Raw genomic sequence first — 12,961 nt, forward strand, 5'->3', positions numbered from 1 at the left:
GTGTATGCACACATGCACACACACACACGTTCGCACACATACACACCAGGTACCTGGACCTTCCCCTTCTCACCTTCACGGCAGCCGACACAGATGGGACATTGCCATACTGGACATGCTTCCGGAGGTGGTTGCAGATGGCTCGAAGCGTTGGGTGCACTTCCACGCAGAATTTACACTTGTAGCCCACCACTTTCCTCTCCTTGATCTTTGGCACCTCTTCTAAGTGACCAAAAGGCTGGTAAAATACAGTGGTAGCCATCAGTACACCACACCCTCCCACAAAGGCAGGTATTTCACTCTTACAGTTTACTGGATATTGTATTTTAAAGAGGTTAAAAACCAAGGAGACAGAGGTAAGTATTAACTTCATCAGTCATGACACATTGCCTACTAGACGCAGTCTCTGGAACCCAGTCAGGCTCCGTCTGATGAGGAGAGAGTTCTGTGGAGAAGCCCGTCGTAACTGCTACTAAGTTACCTGGCTTTCAGACCAGTTCTGTTACGCAGCTACTCCTTTAACAAACTTCTTGATTTAAAATTAAAAACAAAAAATCTATTCCTTGAGATGTTAGGTTCCTGAAGCAAACACTGGAGACCAAGCCATAGCTGAAGGGCTAAGGATACCAAGAAACAGCCCACAAATGCCTCCGGAAAATCAAGCATTGTCTAAGTAGGCTTCAGCATACACTACTTGGCAAGAAGACATACAGAGAAACCACCCCAAACCTCCCCTGGGGAGCCACGGGAGGAGTCAGAGGGAGAAAGGGAGGGGAGAAGGACCGTAGAGTGGGGCGAGTATAGAACGGGGGATAATCAAGCTCGAAATGTTTAATTGACTTATTGAGCTCTCTGGCAAGCTAAGTCACTAGGAAGCCTGCAGCAGTTTGGCTGGCAACGAAGAAGTGCATGTGGGCACCAGTGATGAGAGGCCTCCTGGGGGAAGGGAAATCAAAACATATCCTTACCCTCTCTTGTTTGAAATCTGCAAAAGCACCATCTGCATATTTCTGCTTGCTCAAAAGCTGTTTCCTCCTCTCCTGACGTTTGGCACGCTTCTGGAATTCCTCATTGTGAACGTTCAAGTGTGAGGTCAGCTCGGCTGTGCTTTGCAATTTGCTATCGCAGTGCTTACACTGGAAGGTGGAGTTCTGGAAGCGGGGGCCGCTGCCGAGGATGACAAAGTCCCTCTTGAGGTCCCGGCTGTGGTGGTCTGTGTAATGCATGCACAGCAACTCGGCCGTGCTGAAGGACAGCTTGAAGCATTTGATGCAGCGGAACGGGAGCCACTCGATGTCCTGAGCTTCGCCCTCCACCTCGGGTCTCTCCAAGCCGCTTCTCTCTTCTTCCTCCATCAGTGGGGGTTTCTCGTGTTCGTCTGCATAAACGGCCGTGAAGTAGCCCCCCAGCTTGCTGGCGTGTTGCTTCTTTGGGAACACCCCTGGGTGGCGCTTCATATAATGGGACACGATGCCTTTCTTGCTAAAAGACTGGAAGGAGCATAAGGAGCACTTTTTCTTCTCCACGGCCCGCCGCAGTTCCTCGCTCAGCTGAGGGGAGTCGTCTTTGGGTGGGGATGGGATGATCACCTTGTTGGGTTTGTCGCTGATGGTCCTGGAGGCCGCAAGGCAGTGGGTGTAATACGCATCAATGTCGTGGCGCTTCTGGTAGTGGGCTGCCAGTCCCTTGCGGATGGGATTGGTGTAGGCACACAGGGCACACTTGAAGAGGTTGTTCTTGCCCTCGGGCTGGGCACGGACATTATTGTGCTTGATCCGGTAGTGCCTGGCAATGCCCTTCCTCGTGGAACAGAAGTACTTGCAGAGTTGGCACCGGAACACAGTGTGAGAGACCAGATGCGAGGTAGAGAAGTGAGAAGTAGACATGGGATCCTCTCCCACCTCCTCCTCCGTCACCGAGACCTGGGAGGGGCTCACTTCAGTGGTTATCTCAGGCTCCAGGGAGACAGGCAGCTTTGGGGGAGATGGGGAAAAGACGTCAAACTCAGGCTGGTTGTGGTACTTCTCATAGTGGATTTTGAGTTTCTCCAGCGTGCCGTGCGTGTACGGACACAGCTTACACCGGTAGGCACCGTACCCTTGTTTGAAAATCCTGCTCGTCTCCTCCACGTCATTCTGGGTTATGTCAGCAGACTGCTCCACATCGTGCACGAAGTCCTCAGCGGTCACCTTGATGGCCGGGTGTCGCTTCTGGTAGTGGGTTAGGACGCCATGGATGCGAGTGTTGATGTATGGACAGTGCCTGCATTTGTAGACCGCCCCCGGGTTGATGTCGATATCCTGCGCGAAGTCAGCAGCCTTCACTTTCATGCCAGGATGCTTCTTCCCGTAGTGGGTGAGGAGGCCATGCAAATTGTTGTACTCAGACTGGCACACAGTGCACTGGTACGGGGTGGAAGAGATGGCAGGGTTCGCGGACGCCAGATGAATGCTTTTCTCTGGGGAAAGTCTTGCATCCTCTGGGCACTCAGCTTCCTGCTCAGGGAGGGGGGTGGGCAGACTGTTCTCACAATTCACGGGGCCTAGCAACTCCTCGGGTGCAAGAATGGCCTTGTCCACGCCATCTTTCTCCTTGATGATATCCAGCAACACGGACTCGTCACCGTTCATGGCCCAGGGGTGGAATGCTTGGTAATGATTGGTGATGTCCCAGATGGAGACAGCTTCAAAAACACAGTCCCTGCACCTGTAAGTTTTGGCTTCAGCTGGCATGGTGAGTGTGGGAGAGGATGGGTCTGGCCCAGCCCAGAGTTTGGTAGCCATATAGGTGTAATCTACATAATGCTCGGGGTGCCTCCTTTGATAATGCAGGAGCAAGCCACTGGGCTCCATGTGGGAGTAGATGCACCACTCACAATGGTAGCCAGCTTCTATCAAGCCATCTAGAAATGCCCATCGCATGATGGACGTGACTGTGGCCTTCAGGGCAGGGTGATCTTTCTTGATATGCTTCCTCAGGGCATAGAAATAGGGGGAGGTATACGAGCATTGCCTGCACTTGAGCGCTCGCAGTTTCGTTTTGTCCCTCTCCATGCCAGAAGCTGGGAGAAGCACACAACTGGCGGCCTTCTGGTTTCGGTCACAGAGGCTTCTGATGGTGGCCGTGTGCTGTCGGATGACATCTGCGTTGGCCTTGAAGTCCCGGTGCTTCTTCTGATAATGAATGAGGACACCTTTGACCGTCCGGTTCCCATAATCACAGTGCTGGCAAAAGAACATCTCCGTCTCCACGGGAGGGCATTCTCCCTCAGAGCTGCTCCGGTTGAGCTGCATGGGGGCAGGAGGCCGAGGGGAATCTTGGAGCCCTTCGGTCCCTCTCAGCATTGCTGCTGTGGGGGGAGCCTGTCTGATATATTTGGCAGTGACCTTGATTTCTGGGTGTCTTTTCTGGTAGTGAACAAGCACCCCCACAACCGACCGGTTGCTGTAGGAGCAGTGTTTGCAGTAGTAAAGCTCAATGCTGAGGTCTGGTGGCGGGGGCTGTGGGGGGGGTGGGGAACCCATGTTGGACATTTTGGGAGACAATGGAGCACCCACCTCAAATGATAATTGGGAAAGGGCAGAGCCTCTGTCCACAGACACCATGCGCATGGTTTTCTGGATCCTAAAGTACGAGGCCTTTTCTTCAGGGTGTTTCTTCTGATAGTGAACCAAGACAGAGTGCATGTTGGGGCTCGCAAACGAGCAAACATCGCAATCGTAAACGACCACCGTGTTGACTGAAGGGTCCTTCTGGTTTTCACATTCCGGAGTAAACGTCTTGGGAGGAGTGTTTTTGTTAAACGTAGCTGGCATACCACCACCACGAGCCACGGGAGTGGATGTCGCCATGCTCTTGGGAGCCGAATTCAGAATCTCCCGCAGGGTCTGGGACTCAGCATTCAGCCCTTCCTGCTGCTCGACGACATAGCTCGAAAAGATCATGGCGTTGTTGATTTTGACTGTGGGATGCATTCTTTGGTAATGTGGCATCAGGCTCCTGACATTTGGGCTTGTGTAGGAACAAAAGCGACATCGGTAGATCAGGTCTGAATGGTCAAAATTGAGTACATTCATGGCCTCTGGGTGATGCTCGCCATAATGCTGTTGGAGGTCTTCGAAGTTGGTGTAGTCGATGTAGCATTCCAGGCACCTGTACACTGCGCTGTGGTCATTGGGATCCAAGATATACCTAAAGCTGAACTTAATGTAGGGGTGCATTCGCTGGTAGTGCGTGCTAACACTCCGGGCAGATTTATTATTGAAGTCACAGTGTTTACAATAGTAAAGCCTTCCAGAGTCACCGAAATCTGTGTTTTCACTATTGTGTTCCGTCCCATAGATAGGGGGTTGAGTGTTCAGCAGGGCGGCGTTGGACACTTGGTGATCTTTCATGCTTGTTGAAGAGCCATAATAGTCCTCTTCATCTTCAGAAAGCGTGAGTTCAATCTCGGCCCCGTTGGTGGCGTTATAATCGTGGGCGATACTTCTGTAGTTGGGCTCCTTCTGGGACTCACTGGTGTCTCTGGCCCAAATCTGTTGGGCGGAGAAGGAAGCAGGAACCTCCAGGATGGGTTCCGCTGGCTCTTCCTCCCTGTCTAGCTCAACCTCTATCTCTACTTCATTGTCATCCTCTTCCTCCTCATCGTCCTCGACGTTGATGATGGCATCCTCCTGCAGTTTGGTTTGGTTGATTTTGCTCTGCAGGTTGCTTGCTATCTCGTCAATCCGCGTCCGCTTCTTCACGGGCGACAAATCAAGAGGAAAGTCATTCGCCAGCTTCCTAGAGGCCTTAGCTACAAAGTTATTCTTGGAGGACAACCCAAGAATTGAGGTCTGACTTTTCTTCACAGTGTTGCTGGAAGAGGGGTGGCTCTCTGTCTCATTTTCCAGTGATAGGCTTGAGGGCTGCCCCTCGAATTTTGGCAAGTTGTCACAGAAGGAATGCTTGTGTTGCTGATGGACTCTTAGCCCTTTTAGAGTCATGGTGGAGTAACTACACATGGTGCACTTGTAAGGGTGCAAGGGCGGGACCTGTGTGGGTGGCTGTGGCTGCTGCGTTGGTGGTGGCTGCGACTGGGGTGGCACCTGGTGTGGTGGCTGCAGCTGCGGTGGCGGCTGCTGCAGTGGCTGTGACGGCGGCGGTGGCGGTGGCAGTGGCGGCGGGGGTTGAGGCGGCTGCTGCTGCTGCAAGGGATCCAACATGACTCCTGACTTCCTACCGTTGATACTGGCGCTCTCGTAAGATACCATACCTTCGTTCAGAGGGGAAGAGAGGCTTTCACTCTGCGAATTCACAGCGTCCCAGTCGGACGTACCCGTGTGACACTGTTTGTGAACCCCCAGTTTTAATGAGCTCTTACAAGTAAATGGACACTCATCACATTTGTAGACGGCCGTCTTTCCAGACAAGTGGATGTTTTCTATGTGGCGGGAAATGCTGCGCCGATGCATGGTGAGGAAAGGACAAAAGGGACACTGGAACCTATTCATGAACCTTCTGAAGGGAATCCCCTTGGTCTCTAACAGTTTGTTGCCGTCAGAGCCCATCAGTTGCTCTGCAGTCAGGCCCGACGCCTGATGATCCATAACACTTAAGCCATTCTCGCTGTCCATCTCATTCAGCTCCTCGTCAGAGCTGGAGTCATTCAGCATGCTGTTCGTGTCCAGGTCAGCCGATGAATTAGTCAGGTCAGACATTCCATACCGGGACCTATCCGTCAAGTTCACAAGGCCAGAATTATGAGGTGACTTCGGCTTCATCTGAGGGTAAGACATAGAAGAAAACTTGGAAGCTGAAGAAGAATTGGGTCTCATGATGGAGTTGCCGACAGAGCCCCTGAAATTGGAGACATTAGTGTTGGGCATCTCCCGGCTTGCAGCATTCATGGACAGGTAGGGGGAGGTGGACGTGGGGCTGGGTTCATTATTATTCTGCACTTCCGGCGCATTCGTTCCTTCTTGCTGCTGCCTGATATTAGAAAGGATCTTGACCATACTGCGGTGTTTCTTCATCATGTGGTCGCACCAGCGCTCTCGGCGGGGGGTCTGGTAGCTGCACCACTCACAACAGAAGTTGCCGCGAGACTTGGTCAAAGGCTTAACCATGGATTCTAAGATGCTGCGCTCCACAACCTCCGCTGGGAGTTCCTTGCAGGGGTCCTGCAAGGACACAGGTGGGGTCACAGGATCTGGCAGTGGGGCAGGGGCAGGTGGCAGAGCCGCGGTCTCCTTCAGACTGTTTTTGTGGTACATCTTCTGATGCTTAATTATCCTTGCCCTCCGAGGCGACTTGTACGTGCAGAACTGGCAGGAGAAGACCTTTCCAAAGCCTTCGTGCATCATGATATTATAATTTAAGGATCCTGGCACAGGAGGCCCTGGTGGACTCCCTTCAGTTTGAGCTCCATGGACCTTCCTAGTATGTTCTATGAGGAGATTTTTTGACCTGAAGTAGCGTACGCAGAACTTGCACTGAAAAAATTTGTTGGTTGGTTTGGGATTAGGGGCAATATGCTGACCGTAATATCCTGGACTGTGGCCATAGTAACTTCCGCTCCCCAATGCAGCTGCACTTTGACCTGAAGAGAACATTTAAGAGGAGCAAAATGAGAAAAGTAAAACAAAAGAGAATATAAGATTCACCACACAAATCAGCACGGTTACAGTTTTTCTTCACTAGTAAGTACCACACTCGACAGGCACAATGACCCAAGATGAAGTCCTGAAGACTATCCACAGAGCGCTAACAGTGAAGATATCATAGATAGCTTTAGGTACAGAATAAAGACAACTTTCATCAACTGTAGGATGTATTCTAGAACTTTCCAAGATTCTTTGTTTTCAAACTTAAAAGTAGGACACACAGGGACACTACAGGGATCATCACCTAGGATAACCAAAGGAAAAATGACAGCTAAATAATAAAACTAGCTAACAGGGAGTAAGAAAATACAGAAGCTGCACATAAGAACTATGGTTTCCAGTTAATAACAATATAATAATAATAATAATAATTGTCGTCATCATCTTAACGGAAGAGCAATTAAGCTCTCTCAGACATGTAAGTCTAGTGTAGGATTACCTGATAAATCTTCCGCAATCACAAACTCATCCTTTATAGAAGAAAACTCCACCTCTGTCTGGTTGCTAGCATTCATGGACCCGGATGGTGGCTCGTCGTCATTGTCCTCTGCAACATCCGTGGGCTGCAAGAACGCTGTGTGGACATCCTGGATGTGTGCCTTGAGATCTTCATACGACGGGGCTCGGAAGTCGCAGCCATCACACTGAAGAACCTCCATGATCAGGGGCTACCCTCTCACATCAGGAACCTGAGGCAGAAGACAGAATGAGGCATCACGAGGAGGGCGCTCGCCACAAACCTCGAGAGGCGACAGACTCATAAAGGAAACGAAAACCAACATCAGTACATTTCTCCTGCTCCTCTTTGCCAACTCGAACACTGGCCACAGAAAGGCAATCAGATGCCACAGAGACAAAGTCCTTGATTTCCTAACTTCAAAGGAAAGACACCCCAGATAAATGTTTTCTGGTATGACAGATCTTCAAATGCCACTTGTCAAGGAAACATTAATACTTCAAAAGTTTGTGCCGTTTTTTTAGTTTCTCCACCATATTCAGAATCCTAGGTAACTTAATATTGATTCTGATTTCTCCTTGGACCTTTTCTTTTTGAACTAGAATCTTCTTAGAAGGAAAGTGGACATACCCAGAAAAGGGCAAGGAAATTTCCATTTCTTTTCTCCACTTCCATCTTACTACATTAGTGTTTTAACACCAAATGCTAATAGGATTGGTTCTTAGAAATGGCTGTGGCTTTTAGTGCTGCTTTTATTCTTTTAATAACTTTATTGATACTGGGGTTCACATCTTTCTTTCTTTCTTTCTTTCTTTCCCCAAATAATGCAGCTCTCACCCATGAGGTAAATGGTTATTCGCTCTTTTACTACCTACCAATTAAAACCTAACAGCTTCTCCAGTCTAATTAGGTCATAAAATATTTCTCATGAGATTTCCAAGCAGCCAACTTTAGATGACAGTTCAGTTTCGGGGTTCGGATTGTACTTTGCCACAGAGACTAGTAGTTCTGAAGAGGGGCTTCTGAATCAAGGCTTTCCTTTTCCCCTCCATCCCCTTTTACCAGCATCACGTGTACACTTGGATACAAAACAACAACAAAATCAACCTGGGAGCCTGGTGCGAAGTAAAGCAAAACGTGGTCCATTTGTCTTATTCGGTAATTTGCTGTGTGACTAAAATCTATGGAAAGCTTCATGCGAACTCTACACAAAGTCCCACCATGCAGTTCTTCCTATGTGAGCATATGTTCCTACGTGGAGACAGTCGGTTAATATCTGAACGAGAAAGTCACTACATGAAGTGCATCCCAAGCCCTACAAAGTCATTGTCATCCAGCTCCAAGTGTCTTAAGAATTCAAGTTGCAGCCAAATCTTTCTATGCCGCACATAAAAGTCACGTGATTTCTGCTGGAGGAACAAAGTCCAGTCACGATGTGTCCGTGGAGTGCAAGGAGCCTGGGCGTGAGGGTTTTCTATCAAAGAATGCTTCGGCCAGGAGCCTGCTAAAGCAAGTTCCGCCCAAGTTCAGTTCTGGACAGGGCTTTGCAGAGCGAGACGGAGACAGCTATTTTGCCTCCTCTTCTTTCCCCCAGCAATTTATCCCTATTTCAATAAACATTGAACTTGGGCACCAGAGTCCTTTCAGCTAACGAAGTCTCAATATTCCAGATCCACCAGCTTTTATGTCTGAGCACCAGCCTAAATTGTGTGGAAGAGGTTGCTATCAGCTCTGGATCAAATTACAGCAGTCACCGAGGCCCCACCCCACTTCTCCCTCCGCACAGTCCATTAGACCTGAAAACAAATTTTTCCATGGTGCAGACGACTCCTGCATTTAGAATGCTTCACAGGGAAAAAAAAAAAAAGGGCAGATCATCCAATGCGCACTCCCCATCCCCCAAGCTTAGTCCTTTCATCTCAGCCAAGCAAGCCACAGCTCTGCTGAATGTGTTTATCACACTTCCAGGAGATAGGAGCTCCTGCGTCACTGAACCTCTAAGACTCACTAAGCTGCCCTAGTCCTCTGAGCTGAAGGAGCAGCCATTTTAGCCCAGAGCCTCTCTCCTCCGTGCACAACATGGCTTCTCTTGGATTCTGCTAGGCTGACAATCACCAGTGAAACGCTACAAGGGCAGGCTGGGCTCCTCCTAGGCTCTGCTCTTCCCAACAAAGAAAGAACTGTTTTCATTTCTTCCCGAAAAAGCAGCACCTTTCTCCTCCTCAAATGCCATTCACCAAGATCTCCAAAGGCTCTTTTATTCCATGACTGATAGGCTGGTCCGTTCGTCCTAGCAGAATCCTAGTTAGATCAGGACGTCCCTGGAGCAGACTTAGGGGTGTCCTGGAGAGGGGACCTCCAGAATGCCTTGGTTTCTTGGGAGGCGTCCTTCCCCACACAGAAGACGTACCATCCGAGGCAGCTAGCCAGATTCCAAAGTCTAATGACCTTTGTTAATCACCAGCCAGCCTGTCTGCATCAGCAGACCCTGCCAAAAGACACACCCTTCAACACAAAGGCTGTAGCTATTCCTTTTAAAAGAGGTTCTGTGAAAGCTCCATTGTGTAGCTCAGAGGAAAACAAAATCCCTTCCCTTCCAAACTTCAAGCCTTTAGAAATAATGCAACAAAGGGCTTTCTGCTGCGTCTCTTTTGGAGACTTTGAGCCTAACTCTGCACAAACCATCCACAAAAATGGTCCAGGAGAGCGGAGCACCTTCAGCATGGAGGCAGCCCAACCTCGAGATGAGGTTCGTCTCTCCACACACTCCTCTAATATCATGGTGTCTTCTGAAGCTGTTATCTATCAAGGATGCTAACCTCATTGGAGGCAAACACTAACAGTCTCCTTGTTCTGCTACAAAGGAGATTAAAGGGTTATAAGATCAGAAGGGGGAAAAAAAGCCACTGATTTGGAAAAAGAAAGAGATGATGAAAGTGATTTTCTAATGGGTTCTAGCTTTAATGTTGTTGCAGTCTTGACCTCAAAAATAGCTCAGAGTCTTAGAAGAGGTTAATCTCCAGGCAGCTCATGTGGCCACCAGCAGGTAGAGCTGAGTGGCCTTCAATCTGCTGTTCGTACCAATACGGAAATGAGAATGTAGCCTACTTGGAAAGCCATTTTGTCTTTGTGTCCACGGCGCTCCTGAATGCCGACAGGAGAAGAAAACAGAAATGGCTGGCGTGGCCCAAACAATCCAAGGAACTTGATATATTTATGAGACTGTAGACGTACACACGGGCAAACCCACAAGAGCAGCGGGGCGGTAGGAAAGGACAGCCACCAAGCATGCTGAACGTGGGGATGACCCATCCATCCGTCAGTCAGGAGGTATGTTTGTGGAGCAGAGCATAATCCTCTAAGAAGTCAATAACATGGGGGGGGGGATGGGGAGCCTGTATCTTTGACTGTTTCATCGACTCAGAAGTGCAGCAACCGGAAAAGACTAACCTAGGAAGTGCCTGCTGCTAACCCTGTGAAGTGAAGGGCCTGGCTCTCCTATTTACCTCATTTAATAACACACGCGAGTATGAGACTAACCGTCTTTTTCTCACTTTACCAAACTGGCACAATCAAATCAAGAGGAAAAATTGAAGTCTCTGAAGCAACTAAAAAAATGTTGTTTTTAAAAGTCAGAGGATCATTATATAAACCAAACAGACATCCCCCACCTCCTGTCCCTCCCAGGGCCATATCCCCAGGCTCCTTAAGGTCAAATTCTCTTCCTTCAGATAGAAGCTCCACATCTAATGCCACGGTTGATAAAACACCTGTGAAGCAGCAAGGAGACTTCCTTCTAAAATGCCCTTCACCCCCAGTGACCAGTTCTCTGTCCAGGAAACCCTAAGCCATCAGGGTTCCTCAGACTAGTTTTCATGAATGACTTCTTTGCTTCACCCTGAAAAGTTCTGAGTTCAAAGTGCAGTGTTCAAATGAGAAACTCCCAAATCCATTCTCTATGTTTAGCAATGTCTCGAAGACAGACAGTCCATGCTAGAGGTCTGGGAAACACACAGAGGAACGAAGAAAGGGGTAACGCGGACACATCCTGCATTTTCTCCACCTCAACCCTAATTTTCATCGATGCCGTTGTCCACCCACCGGTGCTAAGAACTTCGGGATCCACCAGGCTTTCCTTCTGGGGAGGAAAAAGCAGTCAAACCGCAGTGTCACTGTGTATCCTTCCAAGCTCACACGTCGCTGGAACCTGGAGGTGTCCTTGCCGCTCCACAGCCTTCGCAAGAGCCTGACACTTTCAACCCTTGTCCAGGTCAGCTTGGCCAATGCTCCTCTTCTAGCCTAATGGCTAAGAGTAGAAGGTGGTCTTTAACTGCCTCCAGGAAGTGGCCAAATAAATACACCCAGGCCTGCCTGTCTAATCCTCTCTCTGACCACAGGACTGCAGAGCAGAAACGAAGCTGTGAAGCCCCACAGCCATGTGATTAAGTAGCAACTAATTATAACCTTCAAAGCCTTTGAGAACCAGATCCAGATATGCCAGAAGGTGCTCTTTCTCTGTCCACTCCAGAAACCTACTTTCATTTAGAAGATAGCGAACTCCCCCTGACCTCCTCAGTCACAATTCTAATGAAGGGCTCGAGTTAACGCCTGCTATTTGTCCTTGCTTCTCTTCCTTTCCCCTCAGGAAAAGCGTGAATCATCCGAGAGGAGAAGATAGGCAATAGAAAGGGTGCATAAATCTTCCAACAGTCAGGCCAGAAATACAGAAAAATCAGCAACCTAACCACCCCCCCCCCCGAAAAACTGCGTATTTACAGGTCAGAGGCTATTCACACAATGAGGTCAACGGGTTAGGAGATGGAATAGGCTGATATTTCTAGTAGCAAGCCCAGAACCTAAGAATAAGATGGAGACGTCAAATAAGATGGAGACTGACAAATTTGTAAATTCGGGGTTGTTACTCTTGGCAATGAAGGGTGTTTTGTGTCGTTATTAATCATGTGCTCTTGCTGGGGCCAAAGTAAGAGGTCTACTTATTTAAAACCATTGAAAGACTCTTTCTCAGCAGTACTAATTGGGAATCTGTGGTGGTATCTCTTTCAGAACCAGTAGTGAGAGAATGCAGCTACAAATACTGGTTGTCTCATCAGATAAGCACATATTTCATATGCATATTGTAGCTATCCATATATTATGAGCATGTATTTGTGAACTGGCTAATTTTTTTGGTTGAACTTGATCTCTAATGGTTCAGCAAGACCTAGGACAGGCCTGCCCTGAATCAGCAGCACAACTGGTGTGTATGCCATTCCCATGTTAGTTAAGAAAACAGCAACAAAGGAGGCCAACGCCGGGCTCCCTTCATTGATCCCACAGCATTCGGTAGTCGTATAGATCGTGGCTCAGCATGTGGCGTCTTCAAATGTCCTATCAAATGTTTATACAGCTTGCTACATGATCTAAGCAGTTCTGTGTGCTCTTGGCAATTTACCACATTAACGGAAGGTTTAACTTATCAGGGAGGATAAATAATTAAGGGATTCAGAAGGGAGACACAGCTGTTCTTCAAAAACAAATTTTGAGAAGAGAAAAATTTGCAGTCACATACATAACCCCCCATGTGAAACCGAATGGAAACAGTAGCAGGAAATACCCTGAGACCAAATCCTGCCAATGCATGCAGCCTCCGTGGTACATGACCAATCTTGTCCATCTGCAGGACCTTGTATACAAACACATCGTCGAAAACAAGCAAATCAGCAGATTAACAACCCAGCCACCTTCTGCACAAAGATGAGAGTCTCCAAGTTATCTCTTATTTTAGGATTGCTTTGCTAAATAAAGTTTCCAATGTCATAGAGCATGCCAGAGTAATATTTTACAACGAACACCTGTGGAG

At 48.5% G+C, this 12,961-nt stretch overlaps 1 protein-coding gene across 6 annotated transcripts in view; it reads right to left on the minus strand.

The window, feature by feature from the left end:
• Znf462 (zinc finger protein 462) overlaps positions 1–12,961 on the minus strand; it is a 135,056-nt gene that overhangs the window by 72,812 nt on the left and 49,283 nt on the right. For 4 of the 6 annotated variants that reach the window (XM_087897119.1, XM_087897120.1, XM_085677137.2 and 1 more), the window contains exons 2-4: positions 7,084–7,333; positions 969–6,580; positions 74–238 (exon numbers count right to left, since the gene is read on the minus strand). In XM_087897119.1, the coding sequence (XP_087753245.1) occupies positions 74–238; positions 969–6,580; positions 7,084–7,303 (5,997 nt within the window). In that variant the 5' untranslated portion in view covers positions 7,304–7,333. Of the gene's footprint in view, positions 1–73; positions 239–968; positions 6,581–7,083; positions 7,334–7,976; positions 9,533–12,961 lie in introns of those variants that run through there. The other 2 variants (XM_085677140.2, XM_087897121.1) reach the window with 2 other exon arrangements.

The sequence above is a fragment of the Myodes glareolus genome, chromosome 16 (genome assembly GCF_982192425.1).
Source record: "Myodes glareolus chromosome 16, mMyoGla1.1, whole genome shotgun sequence".
NCBI lineage: Eukaryota > Metazoa > Chordata > Mammalia > Rodentia > Cricetidae > Myodes > Myodes glareolus.